This window comes from Mus pahari, chromosome 9 (assembly GCF_900095145.1).
Source record: "Mus pahari chromosome 9, PAHARI_EIJ_v1.1, whole genome shotgun sequence".
Classification (NCBI taxonomy): domain Eukaryota; kingdom Metazoa; phylum Chordata; class Mammalia; order Rodentia; family Muridae; genus Mus; species Mus pahari.
This window is the reverse complement of record NC_034598.1, coordinates 54897495-54923876: the sequence shown is the minus strand read 5'-3', so window position 1 is coordinate 54923876 and position 26382 is coordinate 54897495. Positions and strand designations below refer to the sequence as shown.

The window sequence follows — 26382 nt, the reverse complement described above, 5'->3', positions numbered from 1 at the left end:
CACACCCAGATACACATACATACCAATTCACTTGTAGTTTGTCTCTCAACACACATTTAAGAAGCACAACAGTAAGGACTTCATTTTGTTTACTGATGAATGTTCAGTGTCAAGACTGATGCTTGAGGGAGCTGATACCGAACTCTTTCACCCCAGTAAACACTATAAACTGTAGACTGAGCATGGAGCACACATGACTTATGAGCACTTGGCTCTATCCCAGAAACCCCAGCATGAGTTTATAAATATATATGCACTGGACATATTTATATAGTATGTACCAAGGAACTTGGGTGTAGAGAGCTGTGAAGTGCCCACCCAGCATTTGCAGGGCCTTGCACTGGATCCCAAGCACTGACTAACCAATGACCCCAAACCAACCCAGAAAAGGCATGCCCAAAGCTGAATCAGTACGTGGTAGGCACGAAAGAAATCCTTTGCAATATGTGGCATGTTTTTCTCTTGTTGAAATTGGCTTAGCCCTGTCCTCTAATTGACTATTAAAATAGCTACTAAATAAGCAAAAAAGCAAGGGGAGAAGTGAGATGGAATTACATTCTCCTATGTTTCAGATGCTTTGTAGAAACCTTACAGTTTGAAAATACAGAGATGAAATTATTTTTATTCTGGAAGCCTAAACAGTATCTTTATCGAAGGAATCTAGCTAGCATCTGTCTTACAGAAACCAAAGCAGTGCTTCATCAGTGTTGAAAAAAAGTATTAAAAACAACAATAAAATTTCTGCATTTTAAACACAACAACACAATAATAACAACAACAAGAACAACAATAACAGGTACTTGACTGAAATGTTTATAACAAAAGGGGAAAATAAGCTCTCTCTGTTCCTTATAATATTCTCTGTAATAACATTGTGACATAAGCTTGTTTCATGACTTAAGTAAAAAATGGGGCAACACATTTTTCTCTACCAATGAATCTTTTGTTTTTTTTTTAAAAAAAAAAAAAAAAAAAAAAAAAAAGAGTCTCAAACTAGAGGCTAGAGGGTGGTTGCTCTCGCACAGGCCCTGAGTTCAGTTCCTAGGACCCACATGGTGGCTCACAACCACCTGTAACTCCAGCTCCAGGGCATCTGACGCCCTCTTCTGGCTTCTCCAGTCACTGCATGCACATGGTGCACACAACCAACCAACACAGACACATCTACACATACATTAAATAATTCCAAAAAAAAGACCCCAACAGTGGTCCTGAAATAGTGACACAGCAACTTAAATTTACCCTCAACAAGTAAAGTTGCTTTAAACTTCTGTAACTTTCGAGTATTATAATCTATAACAAACTATAATAATATGATATCATAAAACTGACCTAACCAGTGCAAAGCCAGGTGTGTGGGTATGGGGCCAGCTCAGGACCGCTCTTGCTCTGCTCACGTGGGCATGCACATGGTTTCACTGTGCAATTGCTACTCCATGTCTTTCTACTGGCCTCTGGAGGCGCGGGCGTTTTATCTGTGGCATCTCTGTAATTTCCTATGGTGCTAGCATAATAACTGGGCCAGTCTGTATGTGTTCTTTTGATGAAAGAATCAATGGTGGACTGGGACTGAGGATATATGTTTGGAGAGCTGTAATGACTGCTTTTGTACAGTATCTCCTATGACTAATGTGGCTTGCCTATACTCTGTTTAGCTTCACTGGATTTACCACGACCCTAATAAAGAAGTCACCATGAAGTCATTCTGTCTTCTCTGCTTTGAATTCCAGAGGGTAGGGATAGAGGAGGCTCAGCATTTAAGAACACTGGGGCTCTAGGTAGAAGACCTAGGTTCATTCCCATCACCCACATGGTGGCCCACAGCTGTCTATCTCTAGTTCCAGGGCATCTGATGCCCTCCTTTCATCTTTGAGGGCACCAGGCACACACATGCTGGACATACATACATGGAGGCAAAACCACTCATGCACATAAAAATGAATAAGTACTGAATTTCAGATAGTAAGGACACTATGTGGGTTGTGGCTTCTTCGAGTTTCTTCTTTTATTTTGCTTTCTGTAGTGCTAGGGAATCAAACTCGGGGAATCCCACATGCTAGGGCTATGATCTATTGCTCATGATCCCAGCCTCAGTAAGTTCAAGTCAATGCATACCCTTAGCTCCGTGGTACAGCATCATTTCAAAGCCACACTGTATTCTCTCTGTCTGCGTCTACCAGGAACACAGCTTCACACCTCACGGAATTCAACAATTTGCTTTTTATCAGCTTTAGGACCGCGCTTTTTCACATACATCTCACAGTTGGTCCTTCTTCTTGAGCATTACATAAAATGCGTGACTCCAACCAACACTGGCACTTTCCTCACTACCGAACGATAGATAGCTGCTGTATCCAAGCCTTCGGGTACTTACATCGATTAAGTCTGAAAGATCGTGGATGTAATACTTGAACACGGAGGCGTTGGTTGCTTCAAGTGTTAGGAGATACTCGTTGCGTGCTTTGATCGATTTCAGCTTATTTTCTGAATATTTTGCCTGTCTCTGGTAATGAAGAAGACACGGGCATCAGGAGAGAAAGCAAAGTCGTCTCAATGAGACAGAAACACACACAGATTTTCATTAATCTCAGCAATTTATTCCACATATAAAAACGACCCTTTAGGCCCTTGGGGGAAAGTCCATTTCGAATGTGATTTAACTAACAAACTCAAGTTCCCCGTCTCTGGGAATAGCAACCATGCTTTTGGGCTCTGGGCCCATTTTCACTGAACTCTCTTTGTTAAAAATCCCAGTTGTCTGGATTTGCACGGAATACTTGGCACTCACCACAAAATGATGTCCAGCTGTCATGACATAATTTTATGTGTCTTAAACAATCCTCGCTCCCATGGGAGGAAATGCACGTCTTCTCGTAGTGATTCGCCTCGTGTGTCTGTTGCTGCTATTACCAGAGCTTTGGGGACTGTACCGTCTCCTCAGACAAGGGTCCCAGGGCTCTGGAACTTATTTCTAACCTACCTTTTCCTTCATTTTTTCAATTTTCTTCACAGAGCTCCGCCGCTGATGCCGCTCTTCCAGCCTGATGTGGAAGACCGGGTCGCCGGATCTCCCTATCTGCTTCTCCTCCTGTTTCTCGGCTTCTTTCAGCTTGCTCTCCGCGCTGAGGCTCTCTGAGTGGTACATGTGGTAGGTTTTCATCACCTGTGGAAAGAAGGGACCCAAATTGTTAAAAAAAAAAAAGATGTCTGCCTGTGGTTTTCAGAGGGAATGGGATCATTATAAGGTGTGCATGCTAAAAATATCATCACTGGGGGTGGGGTGGGGGGGAGGGGGAAGCCAGACTGTTAGTAAAATAGATGAATTATGGCCTCCTGCTTCCACATCAGCCCAACAAATATGCAGATTCACCTGCCAGAAAGAGATGCCTAGGGGACCCATCTCTGCTAACAACCGACCTACAGAGGCTTATGTGTGCTTTTCCACGCACTCGCAAAGTTCTCTTAAGTGCAAAAGTGTTTCGCGTTAGGAATTGGAAGCACAAGCTGTCTATTCATGGATAAGTTTTAGTCTAACCCGAACTCCATCTTAGTAGATTCCTTAAGGAATGTTCTTGAACAAAATCTATTTGTCAAAATACCCACATGAATATGAGGGTTCATACATAAGTGCTGTATAAAAATGGGTTTTCTGACCACAAAGTAATACTTTATATTCAACGTAGAAAAGTAAATGGCATGGAAAAGGGCTTAACAAAATAGACAGAAAACAAGAATGATACCAGTATACAGTCTGGTCTTTTTCCTGTGATCAGACATACACATACCCTTCATTTTAAAAATGCCACATAGTATTTATCCAGTTAAAGTTTGGGATCAACCAATATGTACATTTTAATGTGTTTTACAATAAATATATTGTGGTGCAGTACTTGTTAGAATGGGTGCGGGGAGATGAGCATGCTTGCAAGTGTGTATATGTGTGCTTGTGAGTGTGTGTGTGCTTGTGAGTGTGTGTGTGCTTGTGAGTGTGTGTGTGTGCTTGTGTGTGTGTGTGTTGTGTATTCATGTGTGTGGAGACCAGAATCGGGTGAGTGCTTTTCTTTCATGTGTTTCCTGCCCTTATTCTTTTGAGACAGTGTTTTTTACCAAACCTACAATTCATAGACTTGGGTAGACTGACCGGCCAATGAGCTTTAGGGATCTACCGCCCCAGCCCTCCTCCCTCCTGTGGTTGCCCTGGCCCTCCTCCCCCATCCCATGGCCACCCCACCCTCCTCCCCCTTCCGTGGCCACCCCAGCCCTCCTCCCTCTCGTGGCTAACCTTTTAAGATTTGCATGGGTTCTGGGGGCTGAACTTAAGGTATTCATGCTTGCACTGACTGAGTCTTCTCTCCATTTTGAATCACCGAATATTCCTCTAACATGTAAATTTGAGCCTGTTCAGTGTTCCTGAATGACTTTGCATACTTAATCTGTTGGCCATGTTAGGATCAGGCTATACTAAAACCCTTGGTGTGCAGGCTGTCTTGGGAACAATACATGCAATTAGTGTGTTAGTAAAACTGCAGGACATTTATGTTTTGGAACATTATGTTATGGAACGTGAAGGCTTTATAATATATTTTTTTCTCTAGGTACAATAAACTCACATACTAAATCTTCGATTATTTAAAACTTTGGTTACATTACTGCTACAAAAATGTTCACGGACAAATTCGTATCCTACTTCCTGGGACAGTTTTCCTAAGGTAAAACCACAGTCTTAGAGAACACGCACTTTTTTTTTTTTTCTCTTGTTTTGTGACTTTGAAATACACTGCTAAGTATATACTCTTTAATTTAAAAAACAAAAAGCAAAAAACAAGCCTATCTCTAATCTCTCAAAGTACTGTAAATAACTAGCCTAGCTATTTAATAAATATCTTCCCGGATAATAAAGGTATGCACTACTCTTTAAATTAAAACTTTTTATTTATTTGTTTGTTTGTTTATTACATGTGCAGCTGCCCAAAGAGGCTGGCAGCATCAAATCTTCCTGGAGTTAGAATCGTAGGCAGGCATAAGCTGTCTTTTGTGGGTGCTGGGAACTGAAGTGGGGTCCTCTGCAAGAGCTGTAAGTGCTCTCAACCAGGACACCTGCTCTCCAGTCTTGACCTTAATTACCCCTATAATATCTAATTAAAATCTTTGCACTCCTACCTATAGAAGAATAGTAGTAGTCAAGTTTTAGGAAATTTCCCCTGAAAATGATAGGTTTTTCCATATAATTTCAACATGTAGGGTTAGGAACCTGGGAATACTCTGAAGCCTTGTACTTTGTGCACAATTGTGTTTGTTAAGAGAAACAACACATTTAGACGTGGCACTCCACTTTGCCTGGGATGGGTCTGCAATCGCAGAGGGCAGATTTTACTTCTCTTGTAAATAACAAAGCTACCCAGATTCGATTTCACAGAGGTGTAGCTGTTAAGAAGTTGAGGCAAAAGCAATGCTTTAAAGTAATAAGCTTTCCTTTCCTCATTTGGAAAGATGGGTTTTAAAATAGGCTGAAACCTGGGTAAGAACAAATAAATTCATTTAACTTGAGCCGTGCAAAATTGCTATTCTCTGGGTTAGCAGGAAAGGCAGGAATTGAACAAGTCCCTGTGGTCCAACAGCACGCTCCCGGGATGAGTGGAGGAGTGCACCCTGGGGCTGGTGGGGAGTATTCCTTTCCACTACTGTGGTCATCTCTTTAACTGTGAACCGGAGGAAGGCTTGGCTATGCAGTACTGCGACTTCTGCTGACCCGTGGGCTATTGGGAAGTTGTCTGGTTTTGGTAATTACTGGGTCTGGAGGGGAGCCTGGTTGGCCTCTCTAGTTTAAAGGCAAAGAAAATAGTATCAGGAAGCGGCTGGGCAGCCGGAGAATGAGAAGGGAGCTACCCTGCAGCTGGCCAAACAGCAGTCAATGAGCTACTATACACCTTGCCTTTCAAGGCTTGCCTCTGTTTATATTCCCTGCCCGGGGAAAACCCACACCCCATTTAGGCTCCCCGGTGCAAGTTCTATTCTAAAATCACAGGAACCAGCACCCCATACACACACACACACACACACACACACACACACACACACACACANACACACACACACACACACACACACACACACACACACACACACACACGATCCGCTCAGTTGCTCAGCTCTCTACTTTCCTTGCTAATATGAACTTAGAAATAACAACACCCACTCGACTGGAGGGAGACACAGCCCAGACAGCAGTGGGCACCTGAGAATTTCTATTTAATCCTCCACTAAGGAAAAGACCTCCCCTCCTAAGTCTTGTGCTATCTGGCTACTGAGGGTGAGGATAAACCAGCAATTTGTACAAACTAAGTCTAGTGTACAAGAAAGTAGACTGAGCCGCCTGCCAGGGTGATGCGTGTTAAAAGGAGCGCATTTGAGTCTGAACTATTATAACATAGCATACATTGAGGGCAGGCATCATCAGACCATATCATACCGCAGTGGGGCCTTAGTATGATGGATAGCTCAGGGTTACTTTACTTAGTCCAATGAATAACTTCCTTTGTTTGGTTTTCCAGTTCGACTTGGGATTTCTGCTCTTCTCTTAAATGTTAAGATGGCTGAATTTTTTTTTAAAAAAGAAAGATTGGGAGAAAAAAAGTCCTCAAAACCTTTTGAGAATTTCTAATTGCAGATAATGAACACAAGTAGAAATTGCATGATCCAAAATGTAAGCTGACAGAAGTCAAATGCATTTGCAGTTTAAATGGCAGACAGACTCTCTTGTTTTTCAGAGGGGGAAAAAGAGCCTTTATATTTTTGAGGTACAGTTGAAACCTGTACTATGAAGGGGGGAAAAAAATCAACGTCTCCTTCAGCTAATGCAAACACATCCTTTGCATACCAAATGGCCCCACGGACACATATCCATCCCAATGTAGTCTCAGAGCACATTTTCCTATTTGGATCCATTCCTGCTGACAGTTCATGCATAATTCTCCACCTAGGATCCTCGAATTATTATTCCTGAATGGCAGGAAAAGTGTAGTCCAGGAGAAGGCGACCCTCCAATTCCAAAATCAGGAATTGATTTTTATTTCTATATATTTGTGTGTCTGCTGTGTGTGTGTGTGTGTGTGTGTGCATGCACGTGTGTATGGCATGTGTATGTGCAGGTGCATACATGAAGACCAGAGGACGCATCCAGTGTCCTGTTCTATTACCTGCTTCCTATTTCCTTGAGACAGGGGCTCTCGGGAAATTTGGAGCTTGACTGGAAGGCAGAAGGAAGATCTCTGTTCCCCGCAGTGGAGGGTTATAGGCACATGTGTGACCACACCTGAGCTTTTATGTGGGATCTGGGAATTTTTACTCAGACCTTAGCCACTGAGCCATCTCCCTGGCCCTCACTATGGGTGTTTTCATGAGACTGGGGAATTTTACATCATATCCTTTGTACTCATACTATTGATTGGTCTCATGTTGAAAGGTCCATGTCATTTAATCAATACTATTCTCATATTTTAAGTCACAATAATAATAATTAAATTACACGAGCTGTATCTTAATATTCTATATGAGAAGTTATTACACATCTAAAAACTACATGCATGTTGGGGAAGATCAGTGGATTTAAGCTATCGTTTCTACTTTTTGACTTGTGGCTCAGAAGTTAAAAGGCACAGATTGGAAGGACAGATCACTAACTACTAAGGGTAAAGACCATTTAATACCCCACTGTCCTTACACAGCTATTGTGGATTCCAAAATGTGTGCCAACAAGTAATAAACTTCACCGAGCATATCATATATGTGTATACCATATTTATAGCACATCACCATCAATTCAGAGAGATGCATGTACACCTATGTGTATTTGGTCTGCTAAGCATTATTAAGTGCTCACGACCTGATAGACATTGCTTTAAGCACTTTGCTAATCCTGCTAGACACTATTATGAGATAGATATCTTTATTTTTCTTCCTGCTAACATTCTGACCCATCCTCCAAGGCAACCTTAAATCCCATTTCCTGTTCTATGGGCAGAGAAATCTTTTTCTTCCAACTATCTAGACTCACTCACTGACGGCACACAGACTGCCTGCCATGGGCCACAGGGTTCCATATGCCATCGGGTACCAGGGCCTTTCTTGTAAAATCAGATAGGGCTCCAACAAGCGAATCCCATATGCCTTCGGATTCTTAGTTCTATCTCAGAAACAATGGAGCCAATGGAAACGTTCGATGAATGAAGGGCAGGAGCCCCTTTTGTAGGTTCGATGAATGAAGGGCAGGAGCCCCTTTTGTAGCTTGCTCATTCATTTCACAGATGCTCACTAAATGTTTCGTACGTGCCTGCATGTTTTCATTCCTGGACACGATTAAGCACCTGAGATTAGACCAGGGTTAAGACAAATGTTTCAAAACCGCCTGTGAAAGGTGGTGTGTCCGTTACTTTTCTGGTGCTGTGATAAAACACCGTATCAAGAAGAGAATGATGGAAGGAAAAGTTTAATTTTGCTTAGGGTTCCGGAGAGGTAAGAGTCTATGACAGCAGGAGAGACACAGCAACCAGCCATGCATGGAGGCAGGAGCAGAGGTCTCAGGGATCACATCTTCAACTCAAGCACAAACAAGAGGGAGAGAGGGAGGGAGGAAAGGAGAGGGGGAGCGAGAAACAGAGGGAGGGAGGGAAGGAGGGAGAGGAGAAAGGGAGGAAGAGAGGGTGGAAGGGAGGGAGAGAGGGGGGAGAGGAGAGAGAGAGAGAGAGAGAGAGAGAGAGAGAGAGAGAGAGAGAGAGAGAGCGAGCGCACATACAAGTGATATGAAGAGCTGACCACCAGTGTCGTCTCTGGCAAGGCAACATCTCCCTATAACCTCTCCAAATGAAGCCACCACCAGGGAAACACAAGTTAAAATGCCTCAGCCTATGCGGGGGGGTGGGGGTGGGGGGTACTTGTCATTCACGCCACCATGAAGAGTTACCCGGGACAGAATGTGTAGTGGCTTGGCAGAGGAAGAATATGACACTGAATATGCTCACGACAGTGTTTCCTAACTCCACAGCCCACTGCTGAGAAACAGGTTTTGGCATTTTGTGTCAACAACTTAAGGTAGAGGTTTATTTTTTAAAGCACACACACCCTCATACACTTTCACACAAACTCACACTCACCATACACTTACATATTCATCATATACTCACACATATAAGCACACACTCACATACATACTATCACACACACTGTCTCACACACACTGACACACATGCACATCCACACACATGTATACTCACACACTCTCATACATACATAGCCACACACACAGTCACACACACACACTGACACACATGTACATCCACACACATATATACTCACACACACTCTCATACATACACAACCACACACACTCTAGCACATAGTCACACACACACACTGACACAGACAGACAGACACACATACACACACATATATGCTCACACACATACTTAACACACACTTATACATATACACTCACACACTCATTCACCACACACACACTTACCATATACTCACACATAAACACACGCTCACACACACTCACACACATACACACTCACACAGTCACACTCACCACATACACACCATATACTCACAAACATACTTAAACACACACTCACACACACACATATACTCTCATATACTCTCATATACTCTAACACAAACACTGACACACATGCACATTCACACATACATACCACCACACACTCTTATACATAGACATACACACACAGACATACACACACCATCACACACACTCTCACACATACACAGTCACACAGTGTCATACACATACCTGTCATACATAGATACATAGACATACACACACACACACACACACACACATACACACACACACACACACTCCAGTTATAACTGACTTTCTCAAGTCGTCATTCTATCAGCACCATCAGGGTGGACGCCATCACTGTTATTTCCCAGGAAGCATTGTGGTCCAAGGTGAAGGAGGACCACTGAGGTACCCCTGGAAACTATAGCTAAGAAGCCTGGTTCCTCCAGGAGCTTATGGTGCTTCAGCCTGTCCTTGAGTCTGTCCTCCTGCGTATGGCCTCCACTCGGGCACACTGTGAGACCAGGTGACTGCGGCCCCTTTTCAAAGAGCGCTTGGCTGCCGGTGCCTCAACCCTTCCCCTGCCATCCTGAGCCTTCTCATCTTTGGTAAAAGGGGCCAACCACGGGGAAGAACACAGCTTTCGGGGACTGCGCAGGCTCCTTAGCTTCCTTGAGCCCTGCCCATCCTGGTCAAAGTGAAGAGTAAACGGGAGCACACGGAGCAGAGGGCGGTGTGGGTAGCCCTCCTTCCTTACAAGTTCTACGGCGAGATAGAGCGGGAAGACAGAGGCTTTGGCTCATGATCCAGCTCTGGAACAGAGAGGCACAGCAAAAACCCATCGGCAAAGGTGCATTTGATTGTTTCATACCGACACCTAGGCCGGCTGAGACCTCTTCAAAACGCACACACAGGTCACAGAGGAGCTCTAGGAAGGCACTGCACAGACATCCACACGTTCACAAAACACCTTCCCTCGTGTTCTGGAAAAGCTCCCAGCCCCTCTGGAGTGTACACCCATAATCAGCTCCCTGTTCAACAGATGGTTAACAGTTAACTATAAAACTAAGTAGCTATCGGAGCAGGTTTTGGGGGTCAGCATATGCAGGCTTATATACATCTACTTAATGGCAGCTTCATTCCAGGCTGTTCTGGGCTTGTGGCCAGAGAGGACTGACTGGGGCGGGCACAGGCAAGCCCACCCATACTGTAAAGCAAACAGGGGCCTGCAATACATGCAGGTGGGAGTGGGCAGTGTGGACGTCAAGGTTGGCTGAATGGGAGTTAGGCGATGAAGGATTCTCAGGGTTCTTCTTCATTAGTTTATATTTAGCTCTGGAAGCCCACTCAGAAGAGCGAGGGGGAAGTGTCTCATTTATATAAAGAATATAAAGTTAGAAGAAACCAGCTCTCAGCATGAACGCTAGACAGTCCCTACCTCCCACTCAAGTACCCCAAGACTGCATTTCCCATTAGCATTTCTGGCCTTGAGGCAAGTTGCTGGGGGCTAAGTTACAAGCAACCAGCAGTAGGACTATCATGGTGGTAAACTGTCCTAAACCTACCCCCTCTCCCGGAGCCTCTCTGCCTCTTTGGGGTTTTTAAAAAAAAAAAAAATCAACTTGCAAAACCGTGTGTTTTCCAAGTAACTTTTGTAGGAGAAATCACTTAGTTATGAGCTCAGACTCATAGGATAAAATGCCTGAGTTCCAATCCTGCTTCTGTACTTACACGCTGTGTGATCTTAGGCAAGAGACAATGCTCAGAATAAACAACACAGTGAACAAGTCCGTTGATATTTCCAACGGAGTGCAAATCTGGGGGAGAGAGAAAGGTGGGAAAGTCTTTCCTGTAGAGTTTGTCCTTCTGTCCAGAGTGAACCCATGGAGAGGGAACACATTTGCCTTTTATCTTCTGGTTATTTTCAACCAATAAGATGAAATTCACATTGCAGAAAATGTCAAACGTCACACTGGAGTGCAGGTGACCTTTGTTCCCCGCTGTCATCTGTCCTGCAGGCTCATTCATCTCCTCAGGAAACCATCTACTTCTACTCCAGAACTGCACATGGCCCCTTTGCTCCAGAACTATACACGGCCCTCTGCTCCCTCCAGAGATGCTGTTGAAGTTTAAACTGTGAGCCTTCTACATACCTCTCGTGGACCCACAGGTTAATAACTTTATCTGCTTTGGTTTTATTTTCTGTATGTTTGTTTCTGTAGGTTTGCTTTATAGATCCAGATCATTAAGGATTGAAATAAAGCTTTTATTTTCCCCCTACATAATCTAAATTGTCTTCCAACTTCTTCTCTGTTTAGTAAAATTACAATATTATTTGTTGTTCAGGGCTGTGGGGACATTACATGTGTTAACTAACACCACCGAAGACCAGCTGACAGAAGGGCTACTGGGTAGATGCCAGCTGCCGAGATCTGAAGGAAGGTCTGTAACATGACTCAGTTTGATACTAAGCGATGACTTCTCCACAACTGGGGGTAAATTTCCAAAGGGGTAAAAAGAGCGAGATGAGGAGTATTTTCACGTAAGTGTACGCTATTAGCGTTTTTTTTCTAAGCTCTGACCCACAGTTACCTGGCAACAGCCAGGTATGCCTGACTCACTATAAAAGGGGCTACTTGCCCCCCCCCCCGCCTTGCTCTTGCCTTCTTGTTCCCACTCACTCTCTCCCTATTCCCCCCCCCCACATGTTCATGGCTGGCCTCTACTTCTCTACTTCTCTACTTTTCTACTCTCTCTCTCTCTGCCTTTCTCTGCCTCTATTATCCCTTCAACTCCCCTTCCCATGTCCTGAATAAATGCTATTCTATAGTATGCTGTCATGTATACTATATGGACCCTCAGGGGGAAGGGATGCCTTAGCATGGGCCCGGGAGGCACCCTCTTCCCCCATATCTGACTACACCTCCACAAAAACATCTTCCTTCTCCCCCTTACCTTTTTATAAGCACCTCAGATGCTAAGAATTTCTTAGCCATTTTACTTTTTTAATGAGCGAACGGACCAAGCTGAATGACCCAGCAGGATGAGAGATCGTCTGCGAAGTGAGTTTATCAAAGGAAATTTATAGTGCACTATGACTCCGCTGAGGTGGACTCGGCAGGACAGTCTGAGTTTATCACCAGATTAGACTTAGAATTCACACAAATCCTTTGAACAAAAGACATTGCCTGGGACTCTGGACCCTGCTGGCTAGGGATAGCCAGTCTCCCAAAGCACAGAGCAATGCAGAAATGCAGAAAATAAGCAAAATACAGGGAAAGACAGGGAGCCTGAATACCAAAGAAGTTATAGGGCTTATAAAAATTATGAAAATAATTACATTTGTCTCAGCGTAGCGTTAAGGACTTCATTTTAGGAGTAATTACACAATGAACATCTTTAATGGAAAGAACCAGTCTATGGAACAGCAGTTTGGGGTCGGTACTGGCAATACTAACAAAATCTGCCTTAACTTCAGCCTTCCTGTCTCATGCTGGGGTCTCATCCGGGAGGACAACATGAGGTCTCCCCACAGAACCAAAGTCACAGAGCTAGTCAACTCAGAGCCTTTGCTAAAGAAAGATGAAATGCAAAGTAGAGGCGGAAACACTGAAGGGAGCTGATCTCCATCACTTCTAGGTGTAGAAAGCTCTGTCAGAAGGAATTGTTAATAGAACTTCGGGCAACGATTCTCAACCTTTGGGTCATGACCCCTTTGGGGGAGGAGGTCAAATGACCCTTTCCCAGGGGTTTCATATCAGAAGATATCCTGCATGCCAGATGTTTACATTATATCTCCTAACAGTAACAGAATTGCAGTTATGAAGTAGCAAAGAAAATAATTTTATGGTTGGGCGTCAGCACAACAGGAGGAGCCATATTAAAGGATCGTAGCGTTAGGAAGGTTGAGAACCTCTGTAAGGAGAATAAGGTAAGACACAGAGGAACTGGACAGGGTGGCATTAACAAGGAGTTTAGCGTTTCTTCAACCTAAGTCTGGCCCCATCCCAAGAAGCTCATCATTGTTAATAAAATATCCTAAATCCAAATAAATGCATTTAATAAACCTGACCTATTGATACCATAACATATATCAGGCTACCTTGAATGTGGTGAGCACATTAGTCTACCCTTAGGTAAAATCGCCTACCACAAGCTTATTTAATAACTTAGGGTTGGGGGGACAGAGAGATGAATGCTTTGCAGCCATGGCAGGATGAGGAAACTAAACTATAAAAAGACAGACATTGAAGACACAGCCCAGAGAACTGGTGGCTGTCTGTTCTAGCTTTCTTTCTGTTGTGATAAGACAGTCAGACCAGAAATCCAATTTAGGAGAAGAAAGGTTTTGTTAATCTTATACTTCCAGATCACAGTCCCCCATTCAAGGAAGTCCGGGCAGGCACACAAGGCAGAACTGAAGCAGGAATGCAGGGGACAGGGGACTGCTCTCAGACTTGATCACAGGCTGAGGCTTACTTAGCTTTCTGTAAACAGCCCAGGACCACCTGCCTGGGGATGCCACCACCCATAGTGGGCTGGGCCCTCCTGCATCAGTCAACAACCAGGACAATCCCCGGAGAGGCCCACGTGCTCTAGCGGGTTCCTCAGCCAAGGCTTTCCTCTTGGGTAACTCTCAGCTGTGTTTGCTTGACAGCTAACTATAACACTACTCCTCTGTATAAATGACCGACTTTGAGAATGGCTCACTACTCCTGCCCGAATCCCTAGCTCCAGCGACCACTCCCAAGGCATCATAAAGTCAAAGTATTATACCTGAAAGCACTGTGAGTTGGGGAGCCCCGAGTATGAAAATCATGGCCACGCCTGTATTTTGTCATCCCTGCTGGAGACTAAATGCTTTTTTTCCCATGCCCAGGAACCAGTCAGGTATCCCAGGGCGGGAGTGTCTCAGGGACAAAGCCTTGGTAAGCTGTGCTGGCTCCTTGCTTTTTCCATGACAAAGAACATGGTTGGCCCACATATCCCTTTCTAACTCTAAAATGCTGCTGATCTTGAGTTCAAGTTCAGATAGGGACAACTCATATCTTATCAAAGAGCACACGTGTACCAGCTACCTTTCCGTTGCTGCGATAGCACAGCCTGCCCAAGGGATCTTATAGAGGGCAGAGTTTATTCGGGTTGCAGTTTCGGAGGAAGAGAGTTCATCGTGGAGAGAAGTGTGACAAGCGGCGGGCATGGAGGAGCAGGGAGCAGAAGCCCGCAGGTCATTCACAAGGGCGGAGCAGACAGTGAACTGAAGCACTGCGTGGTCTTCAACCCCCATAGCCCATCTCTAGGGATATACTTCCTCCAACAGGCTGAACCCCTTAAACCTTCCAGAACAGAGTCCCCAACTGAGCAGAATCTGAGACCCCAGGGGGCATTTCTCAGTCAGACCAGGACAATAAATAATACAGGTTCCCAGTAGCTAAAGGTGTGTTCTTACTTTTCTTGATAAATGTTAGTCCCAAGGAAAAACATGCATAACAACAAAATATACTAATTATCTGCCTCTGCTGACTGAGCCGGAGGGCAGACCACCACACTGTGAGATTGCTTTAGCATCCTCTGCGGGTTTTGATTCTGTAACACGTCTACTTTGTCTCACAGAACACACCCAGAAAAGAACAATGGCCCCCACCCTGCAGGCTGTCTTGCTCGCTGGCTGTTGTATTAATGAACCATACTCTAGGAAATCTATCATTCTAGTGACTTTAATTAGCTCTCAAACTGATTATTGATCAATCATCAAAGGCTCATTAGGGAGCAAAGCCCAGTATTCTTTAGCAGTGTGGGGCTGACATACAGAACCGTGATGTTCTTCTGGTTTTTTTTTTTTTACTGTTACTTTTGCATTAAAGTGGGGCGTTAGTCATGTGGAAACTGCTAAGCTGACTAATAATTTTTAAAGCGTTAATATTAATTACAATTAGTTTCTAAGAATTTGCTACTTTAATAAAACCTTTTAGTGAAAAATGGGTAATTTAGCTTTAAAAGGATAAATTATTTTATGCCTCATTAGAAAGAAAATGTTTCTATTTGTAACAAGAGAGAAAACCTACGTATTAATGTTAATCTGAGCTTGTGCTATTCTTAACAGTTATTAGAGATGGTTTCTAATTTAAGGGTTTGAGTCATGGGCAAGGGTTGTTGGTCCTATTCATCTCTCAGGGTTGCCTGACGAGCATGAATACCCAGCCAAAGTTCCTCAAGGCTTCTTCTTTCTATCCCAAAGAAGCCTTGCCCTATTCGACTGGATTAATATATTAGTTCATCAGTGATATACGTTATATAGCATATATGTGACATGCGATATTTTATTGTTTCTGTTAGTCTTTCAGTACATAAGGTAATTTTTCTGAAGTACAATAAAATATGTATTCACTTTAGAATTATCAGAGGCCTCTTATACGAAACATCATTTTACTTAATAAACTCTTTCTCCAAAATTGTTTTTCTTTCTTTTCTTTCGTAAGTATTTCATTGTAGACAGGCAAAGAGGCAGGGCTAGAGTTCTTTTTTAAAGGCCAGCTTATTCAGCACTTAAATTTAAGATCACAGAATGGGTAACGTTCTTGCAATCCCACAGGGGCAGGGATTCTTGTCAGCGGTACTGTGCTTTCGCTCATACAGCCTGTGATGGTTTGAACACTCTTGGCCTAGGGAGTGGCACTGTTAGGAGGTGTGGCCTTGTTGGAGTGGGTGTGCCCTTGTTGGAGTGGGTGTGGCCTTGTTGGAGTGGGTGTGGCCTTGTTGGAGTGGGTGTGTCACTGTGGATGTGGGCTTTAAGACCCTCATCCTAGCTGCCTGAAAGCTAGTATCCTGCTAGCAGTCTTCACTTAAGATGTAGAACCCTCAGCTCCTCCTGCGCCATGCCTGCCTGGATGCTGCCATGCTCCTGCCTTGATGATAATGGAATGAACCTCTGAACTTGTAAGCCAGCACCAATTAAATGTTGTCCTTAGAAGAGTTGCCTTGGTCACGGTGTCTGTTCACAGCAGTAAAACTCTAACTAAAACATAGCCCCTCTTTGTGAGATGTTTTTTTTTTTTTTTTCCACCTGCCCTTTATCAGTAGATGGAGGTATTGGCTTCTTCAGGCAGCCTCCAGAGGGGAGGTATCTATGCATCCGAGGACTGAACACCACCCACAGGACTACCCCACCAGCCTGGGTCAGCACCATCAGGACTGTGTGTGAGTTATCCATTGCTCCCAGGACTCTGACATGTGCCGAGAGGTCCCTCCCTCCCAAGCAGTCTGTGTGTGACTTGGATGCAGCAAAGACAACCCTGTCTTAGAGTTGAGGCAACAACACTCTGAGGACTCTCCATTTCACTCTCTTAGGGCACAGATTCGGAGATTTCGGTGAATGGCAAATAGTTCCACTCTCTACATCCTGCCATGCTATAAATCACAGTCCCTTTGTGTGTGCTTATGACAAAGACCCCCCTCTCTTCAAAACCAAGCATACTGTCTTAAAGACAGTCCATTCTATCTGATAATAAGCGGCTTTGATAATAAGCTCAGGAATCAGGCTATTGAGTCCAAAGCTTAGTCTTGCTTCCTGGTTTTGGCATCTCTAAACCAGGAATAAGAGAAATCAGATAGAAGGTTATTGTGGCAAGAAAATGAATATAGTCCAAAGCTTGTAAAACTGTAGCTAGCACAGTGCACACTTAATAGATGCTATTGCAATTAATAAAACATTCCACTGTTCTTTCATATCTGCTGTGGCCTGACTGTATCTCTGCAAATAAATTAATATTTTAGAATATTGACCCCCAAGGTCATGGGATTGGGAGGAATATAGAGTGATTAAGTCACGGGGCGGGGTTGTCATAAGTGAGATTGCTGCCTACAAATGGGATTTTTATCCTGGCTCTGCCAATTACACAGGAATACAGCGGGGTGCTATGAGCCACAAAGACAGACCAGGAGGCCCTAACCAGACAGTGCAACCCATGCCTGTCATCGATCTTGTGTGGCCCTCAGTCTCCAAGCAGTGAGAAACGGCTTTCCGTTGTTTCCGAAACCCCAGAGTTTTGTTAGAGTAGCCCACACAGACTCAGTCAAGGTCACTGTTCACAAGTCCACAAGAGCCCGAGCTGAGGAGATGCCTGCTTGTGTATTCCTACCCACGTAGGAGAGGTCGGAGAGAAAAGGAGTCTCTTTCCTTTTGTTTGTTTTGTGGATCAAAGAAACTGACCTACAGAGAGACTTAATCCTTGCCTCACAAGTCAGTGGAGTTAAGTCAGTAATGGGAGCGCCCTTCGGAAAGTTCCAGTATTGACATGCGCTTTCATAGGAAGCTCAGAGGAGCTAGGACACATGTTTAATCTATTGTCTGTAGATGGCATCCACGCCGACCAGGGCCACCCTGAAGATGGTAGCAGGAGCTAAACAGCCCCTTTGGTGGCAAACAATGCAGTTTGAGCATCTGGGGATGTTGAAGGGAGAAGCAAACATGATGATAAAAGGCCATTAAATACAGAAGAGGCTCCGAGTCACCTGCCACATTAACAGCTCTCTCCAGGGAAATGGCTCTCATGACTTCCAGGCTGCATACGTGTGGTAGGCATCCAAGTGACTGGGGTTTATACACGATTTATTCACGAAATGCTTAAACCGAGCACACACAAAACCCTTCGGTTCTTAAAGTCAGCAAAGCCTCCTGGGCCCTCACTCAGCACCACTTTAAGGGGATGGGACCACTGCTGCAGCAGCAAGGGAACCCTTTTCTTTTAATGAACAATGGTCTGAAACTTGACACCTATCCTCTTAAGTCTCAGGCTGAATGCTTCTCACTCTGTTGTGAAGATGAAAGGCAGGGAGAGAGCAAAGGCCCTTTGTGGATCTGAGCAAGAAAGCATTGAGTTTTCAGCCAGCTTCTGATTGGAATCTAACCTTTTTTTTTTAAATTCTATACAATCGTGTGCTTATGTGACTATGCATGTGTATGGAGGCAAGAGAAGCCTATGCCAGATGCCCTCCCAATCTCTCTGTAGCTAACTCCCCCTCTCCCTCTGCCTTTCTCTGTCTCTACCTTTTCCACTCAGCTCCCCCTGCCCCGAATAACCTCTATTCTACACTATGCCATCATGTGTCTGCTCCCTCAGGGGGAAGGGATGCCTCAGCATGGGCCCACAGACGCACCTCCTTCCCCTACACCTGACTGCACATCCACCAAACATATTTCTTCTCTCTTATGTTTTTTATAAAACACCTCAGCCATTTTACCCACAGATCCATCTCTCCAGACCTTGTCTGTAGTCCTGCCATGTAGCCTCACCCAAGAACTGTCACAAAACCACCCGACACAGATCTTCTTCCTAGATAGGACTCCACGGGGAAACCTGTGAATGGACCTCGGCTTTTTCCCCCCACTCTGGGTTTTGGCCCTGCAGCTCCATTTACCGGATATCTGCGTCTCAGTCTTACCACCTCCATGAGTGGAAGACGCGATGTCCTCGGGATTCTACGTTAGACTCATCTCTGTAGCTCTTCTCAGCCCTCACTGCAGACTTTTGTTGGCACCATTGAGGTCTGCTGGTGTTGCCCATCTTTTAGTGCATAATGGTAGTTCATCATCCCCAGGGGTCAGCTTCCACGAGACCTCATAGGTACTGAAATCTGGGTGAGGATGCTCAAGTCCTCTACCTTGAAGGACACACATTTGTAGAGGATCTTTGAACACCCTCCTATACACTTTAAATCATCCCTAGATGACTTACGATACCCACTGCAATGCACATGTTGGGCACGTAGGCTATACTCTGTCACCTGGAGGGAGAACTGTGCTCACAACACCAGGTCCATAGCTGTCCAGTAGACATGCTTGTTTGGAGACTATTTTTGACTCCACAAGTAAAGAAATCACAGATATGGTGGCCAACTTTGAGGTCTGCTTGGCGGTAAAATGCCTAATAAAAAGGTACAAGATGTGGGCTAAAAGCACAGACTCAGCCTGGCCTGGGACTTCCTGTCATGAGGAGCAAGGTACTTCTGTCTCCCTGGCTCAGCTTCCTGCCAGAAGAGTTGAAAGAGCTAATTATGTAAATAGCTCAGGCCTTGCCAGGAAGGTGTGTAACTGCAGCTCTGAGAGCCTCTGAGCTGGCAGAGTCTCCTGCTCTGACAGGGGCCCTCAGCTCATAGGAACCCATTGCTAGTGTGAATTCAAGCCCTGTGTTTTACTTCCAACCTGTCCATGAACTAACTCTGGGACTCTACTTCCAAAAGGAGGGGATTAAAGGGATTTCTAGACACCAATTTAGTACTAAAAATCTACTAGCCTGTGGGCATGTTAAATCCAGACTATCACATGAGGTAGAAATTATGTGAATTTAGGTAGGTTGAAATGGATTGCCAAATACAATTGACTTAGATTTTGATTTCCTTTATATGATTTATTTTCTTTCTACTGAGGATCATTTCTAGTCCCATTTTGAGATGATTAATTGAGGAAAAGTGTTTGTTCTATGTTCTGGTTAGTACTATGTCTATCTAGTATTCTATTTTGCCATTGCCATATATAAGTTTGGTGAATGACACAATGGTACACAAAGCCCTACGGCTTAGTTACCCAATAAAAATAAACCCAATTAAGATGCCTGTCAGTAGCAGAGTCTAATCACTTAAAAGCCACAATTCTGTATTCCAGAATACAACACTTTGGGTGAAATACTTTGTGGTTTCCTAACATCCTCAGCATGAAACATTCTTTAGTATTAAAAATATATATATATTTTGGTAAAATATGCACGTTCTTTTTCATTCTCAAACCAAATAATTTTGGGGAAATAAGTTCATATTGTTCACTTAAACAGTCATATTTGTGTCTGTGTATTTGTGGTACAGAAGAACCAGCTATAAGTGATTTTCACATCTCATTAATAAAATGAAAACTCTTCTCAGAAACTAAGGGGCACTGGGCACCATTAACTAGTGGAGTGCCCTAAAATATGTCCCCGTACCATTGTCAAATAGCTGCATCACAGATCCATGAAATGTTAACTTTATAAGCTGTAGTCATGGGGTATTAACACAAAGCCGGACAGATCTGCCAACCTTCCCTGCAACTCAGTTCCGGGGTTACTGACCGGGAACCTCATGTTACCTGCACCTTTCCATCTCCATTCAAGTAGCAGCCAAGGGGGGGGGGCAGGCATAATGCGAACAGTTCGTTGTCCGTGACCTCAGTAGAGCACTTTTGAAAACCCCCTTTCTAAGTGGCTTCACGGGGGACGCAGTACTCAGTGAGGGTTTCAGAGTGGGAGATCTTTTACATGCGCATTCCTCCTTATTTTCTTTCTGTTCAGGGTTTTGCTCTGAGACTCAGGCCTTTTTGGAGTTCATCTCAAAGGAATTCATTTTCATTACAGAAATATAGATTCCAAATACTCAAAGTGCCCTTGAGATAAAAGAAATACTACACACACACACACACACACACACACACACACACACACACACACACACATAGTTCTTTGAGGCTCGCTGAGAAAAATCTGCTGCTAAGGCAAGCGTCTTAGGTTCTTTCAGAACCTCCAACCTTGCCTGGGGCACGTGTTCTCAGGGGTTGCTAGGCTCTGGCTTTGTAAACTCAAGACCAACTGGAGGCTTCTCCTTATAGTTCTCTGAGGCCAAGGTTTCGAGAAAGGCTCAAAGTAATAGCATCATCGCTCTCATTCCCATCAAAACAACCACCACCTTTGCGTTCTCACATGAAGCTATGTGCTTTAACCGTATGTGAAGGCCAGGGTGGGCTGTGCTGGGTGTCTCCAGCAATTCCCTACATAAGCTCTGGATGGTGCCCACCAGAGCTTCTGTCTGCCATTTATGTCGCTGGACAAATGGGCTCAGGAGGAGGACAACAGAGGTGAAAAAAATCAGAACAGCAGATCACAGCAAAAACCAGTCTGAACTGGTCTGACACAAGGTATGGGCAGTGCCACATTCAGGCTAAATTAGAGACAATGTTTTTAAGGTACTCCAAATGGATATACCCAGGGGTCTCTCTCTCTCTCTCTCTCTCTCTCTCTCTCTCTCTCTCTCTCTCTCACACACACACACACACACACACACACACACACACNCACACACACACACACACACACACACACACACACACACACACACATTCTTTTTCACACACACATTTTCTTATAACACACACTGCAACACACACATTCTCTTTCTCACACACACAGTCTCTTTCACACACATTCTCTTTCACACACACATACTTTCTCACACACACATACACACACTCTCTCTCACACAGACACACTCTCTCACACACAGACACACTCTTTCTCACTCACACACACATACTCTCTCACACACTCTCATATACTCTCTTACACACATACTCTCTCACACAGTCACACACATATTCTCTCTCTCTCTCACACACATACACACACACACACTCTCTCTCTCACATACACACACACAGAGTCATACACACAGTCATACACACACACACACACACACACACACACACACACACACACAAACCTCCCTCTGCCTCTCCTGGCACCCTCTCTAAGGCAGAGGTCCAGATGAATGATAGGTTTTGGAGGAAGAGCTGGGATTAGAATTCAGATGAGTCACACACTGTCTGTGTGACCCTGAGCTAATGGTTCAGCCCCAGTCTCTATTTGTAACACTGAGATTAGCTCTGCCTTCATTATGGGCTGTTCTGTGAGGTCACCATCGAGATGGATGTGCCTGTCTGCACATCCGGGTGAGCACACCTCATTTCGCAGTTCTTTTTCTTCCTTGTGACTGAAGAGACCTTGAGGATGGATCTCTTCTCGAGTAGTCACACGTGCCAGTGCAGATGCACAAGGCGAGAGAGAGTCAATTACACACAATTAACCGTCAGTTTCACATGTATTTATCCAAGGCTTATGTTAATCTCTGTTAGGATTAGCTCACTGCCGACACTAAACTGTTTTGTAAAGTTCCATAAAGCCTACAGAATGTACAGAAACACTAATAGAAGGCAAGTAGTTGTACATCATATGTTTATATATGTAATAATTTTAATAATCATATGTTTATATATATAATAAACATATAATTTAAAATACAAGGTGACCTCAACTTTAAGACTTTTGTATTAGGGCAAAACCTTTATTGGGGTGACTGAAGGCACTTGTTTTTGAATGTTCCCTCTAACCCTGTGTCGTATACCCTGTTTCTCAGTTTTCTTTGCTTAGCTCCCAGCGCTGACCTGATACTGTTGATTTAGTTTTCTTACATAAATTACCTCCTTTGGTTCCTTTCCCTCCAGAATTCACTCTAAGAAAAAAAAACCCTACATATTGGCTGAGTAAACCCTGACCCCCAAATCTACGATCTGTAACCTCCTGAATTTAGAGTGTTAAGCTGATATTTAATATTTTTGGACCTTTTGGATCTCAAGTGCTTGAAGTAAGTATGCACTCACCTGGTAAAGTCTATGCAAATGTTTAAAAATCTGATCTGGCTCCAAGCAGTGTGGAAAGGAAGACTCAAGTTGCATATGTGTAAAAACTATGTGATTACCGCTGGTAACATCGTCCCTGACCTCTGTATCCAGGCCACCAGACAGAGAGCGATCTGGTGACCATCCCTGCCCACTGGTGACTAAGACGAGGATGCTGAGGACGACAGGAGTGGGTACCTGGCATTTACCCACAGTCCTGAGGGCTTCTGTCTGCGTTAGCTCTCGCTCCTCAGCAGTCAGAACACACCACCATCTGCTCTCTGCTTACATCTTCTTGGTAGAACTTGACCCGTACAGATCTACTGGATTTTATTCATAGCTGCCTCTCAGTTCAAGGAACAGTGCCTCGTGGGGAAAACAGTCACAAAGTCTCCAATGGACAACCAGGCTTTGTGATGTTCACTCTTTCGAGTAAGTGGAAGAGTTGGCTACTGCTATGATTGCCACTGCAGATGAGAAACTGAGGCAGAGGTGGCAGGGGTGTGGTTTAGGAGCCATCCATCCCTCCCCTCCTCCGAGGCTCTATCAGATGTATGGTAGCTAATTTGAAATGTCATCCCGACAAGGCCACGGGCTGCCTGGTTAATTTGTTAACCATTACCGTAGGTCTGTCTCAGAGGGTGTTTCTAGATGGGCTTCCTACCTAAGACTGTGTAAAACAGATTGCTTTCCCCGTCACTCCTCATGCAATCCATCCACGGCCTGTAGTGCACGTAACAGCCAGGAAACGCTGACTCTAGTCACTGTGTGGTAGCCTGTGGCTGGGATGCTGGACTCTCACGTGTGGAATCTGATTGGGACTTACAGGGCCAGCCCTCCAGGTTTTCTCAGGCTTTAGGACTGGGACTAGAAACTGTGCCATCGCTGCTCTGGAGTCTTCTGTTCCCTAGCTCAAGGTCTTGTGATGGTTGTATCCTTCACAACCGTGACAATCAGGCAGGGCATGTGCCACACAACTGTTATCCCAGCACCTGGGAGGCGACCACATTCCTGCTTCCTATTGGGTATTCAAGGTTAGCCTTCCCTATAGAGTGAGGTTGAAACTAGCCTGGGCTTCATGAGACCTTGTCACAAAAATCACTTTGCACGGACACATGCATGCACATTCTTCACTCACAAATGTATACACCCTCACTCACACGGGGAGCCTCACCGCCCCATGAGTTGAGTTTCTCTGGAGAAACCATGTCTAAAATACATGTTCAGAGAGGTGAGGTGCTTTCCCGGGACTATACAGATATCGATGAGCAGAGCTGACACACAAATACAGATCTGCTGACGGCCAGCCATTTTACATTTCAGCATGCTATCTCTGGTTTCTTCTTCTTCTTCTTCTTCTTCTTCTTCTTCTTCTTCTTCTTCTTCTTCTTCTTCTTCTTCTTCTTCTTCTTCTTCTTCTTCTTCTTNTCCTCCTCTTCCTCTTCCTCCTCCTCCTCCTCCTCCTCCCTTCTCCTCTCCTTACTCCCTCTCCTCCTCCTCCTCCTCTTCTCTTTGGATTTTTCTTGACAGGTATTCTCTACATAGCCTTGGCTGTCTTTGAATTCGTATTGTAGTCCAGGCTGGCCTCGAACTTAGAAATACTGTCTCCAGCGTCCTGGGATTAAAGGTGTGTACTACCACCACCCCAGCCTATTGCTGGGTTCTTAACGCCACTATCAACCTTGTTGGTTCTTCTGTGTAGCTCTATTTCAAATGCTCAACTCAGGATGTACATCAGCAGCTGAGACTCAGAACTGGAGTCTGAGGATCCTGGATCCCCCTTTACCTTTGGCCCACTAGGTCCTACCCATGAGCTATTTATTTGGCTGAGTATTGATAAGCAGTACAGGCTGCCGGGCAGGTGAAGGTGTCTTTTTTCCCTTGCTTTTTAGATTTAATTTAATTAATGCCACTGACTCTTAAAAATGTACAAATGGGCAGGTGAAAACTGACTTAATATATCTTTATTTGGGGGAGACAGTACCATTTAGAGATCTGGTTTCAGAATGTTTCCCTCAAACTATACCAACAGAAACAAAGGGTCAGTAAAGGCCTCAGGCTCTGACAGATGTGGTTAGAGTTTTCACTTTACTAGAGACTGGGCAAGCCAGGGCAAGCCTCGCTGTGCCCTTAGGTTCCCAACTACAGCATAAGGATAATGCGCTAACCTCCTCCTGGAGATGCTGTGCAGAGACCTCGTGATGTGTCAGCGCAATAACAAGCGCAGACACCGTAAGTATGCGATAACTATTAGCTACTCTGGGAGGTACGACTAGCTATGAGCAACTTCCTAAACTCCTATGAAACAAACAATAAACAACCATCAGCAATGAACTGGCCAGCAAAAGACTGCAATTTCTAGGCGTCCTTGCAGTTCCTGGGGACCATTCTGAGTTCTGGCCCCTGAGCTACACCAGAAAGCACAATGTAGGCGTTTCCTCAGGTCTGCCTGACAGATGGGGGCCTTCTCCTCCCTTTCCCCACTGTCTCCAGGAATGCAGAGGCCATGGCCAGAGTTCCTGTAACTATCTAGGACTCCAAGGACAGATGCTGCAATTGGGTTTCCCCGAACAACAGCCCGAAGCCTTTTCTGGATATCGGCTCTGTGCTGACAGTCCTCAATCTCTTAGGAGAACGTAAGCTCCTAATGTGTTTGTGCCGTTACTTCTGGCATCTTTGTTATTCAAGGCCAAACTCAGCTTAAGTGCTTTGGCTTGTCCCTGTGGTAGTCTAAAAAAATCCAACTAGAGGCCTGAGTCCATTTTGAGTTCACATTTTTTTTTTTTTTTCAAACAAAAGCAAGATGGGGCAAACATAGAAAAGGAGCTAGCTTGCATACCTTCAAGATCTCTCCTCCCACGATGGCGCATCTTGATGAGTAAATGTCAGTCCTATGCCATGATCCCCTCTGCCCCGTTCAGCACCCTAGGGCTTTGTGCTCTATGTATCTTATCCATTGGCCAAAGCATTATGTTGTGTGTTATGACATCACCATACAACCTAGATGTGTCAGATTTGGTTCTAAAGTATGAGCAATTACAAATCATCTCTTTCTATTGTTTGCCTGAGCACCTGCCTGCTATGGGCCCAAGCCTTCTGGAATGTCTGAATAATACGTGCCATGGGAACAACACTTTAGAGCAGGAAGTCCACCCGTAAGACTGTCGCCTACTATGACTGTAATTTAAAACAGCCTGCTCATAAATAAGTTAATATATTTCCCAAATGGTCGCATCCTGAACTCCCAGGTGGTTTCAGGGGTCTGTGAGCAAATGAGGGATGAATATTTGTCTGACTAGGAAATCAAACGGCAACTACGTTCCCC

General features: G+C 44.4%; 1 protein-coding gene across 2 annotated transcripts in view; it reads right to left on the bottom strand.

Moving 5' to 3' along the window:
• The window catches only part of Srgap1 (SLIT-ROBO Rho GTPase activating protein 1), a 268720-nt gene that overhangs the window by 84463 nt on the left and 157875 nt on the right, over positions 1-26382 (bottom strand). For both annotated transcript variants that reach the window (XM_021204901.2, XM_021204903.2), the window contains exons 5-6: positions 2981-3163; positions 2375-2503 (exon numbers count right to left, since the gene is read on the bottom strand). In XM_021204901.2, the coding sequence (XP_021060560.1) occupies positions 2375-2503; positions 2981-3163 (312 nt within the window). The remainder of the gene's footprint in view (positions 1-2374; positions 2504-2980; positions 3164-26382) is intronic.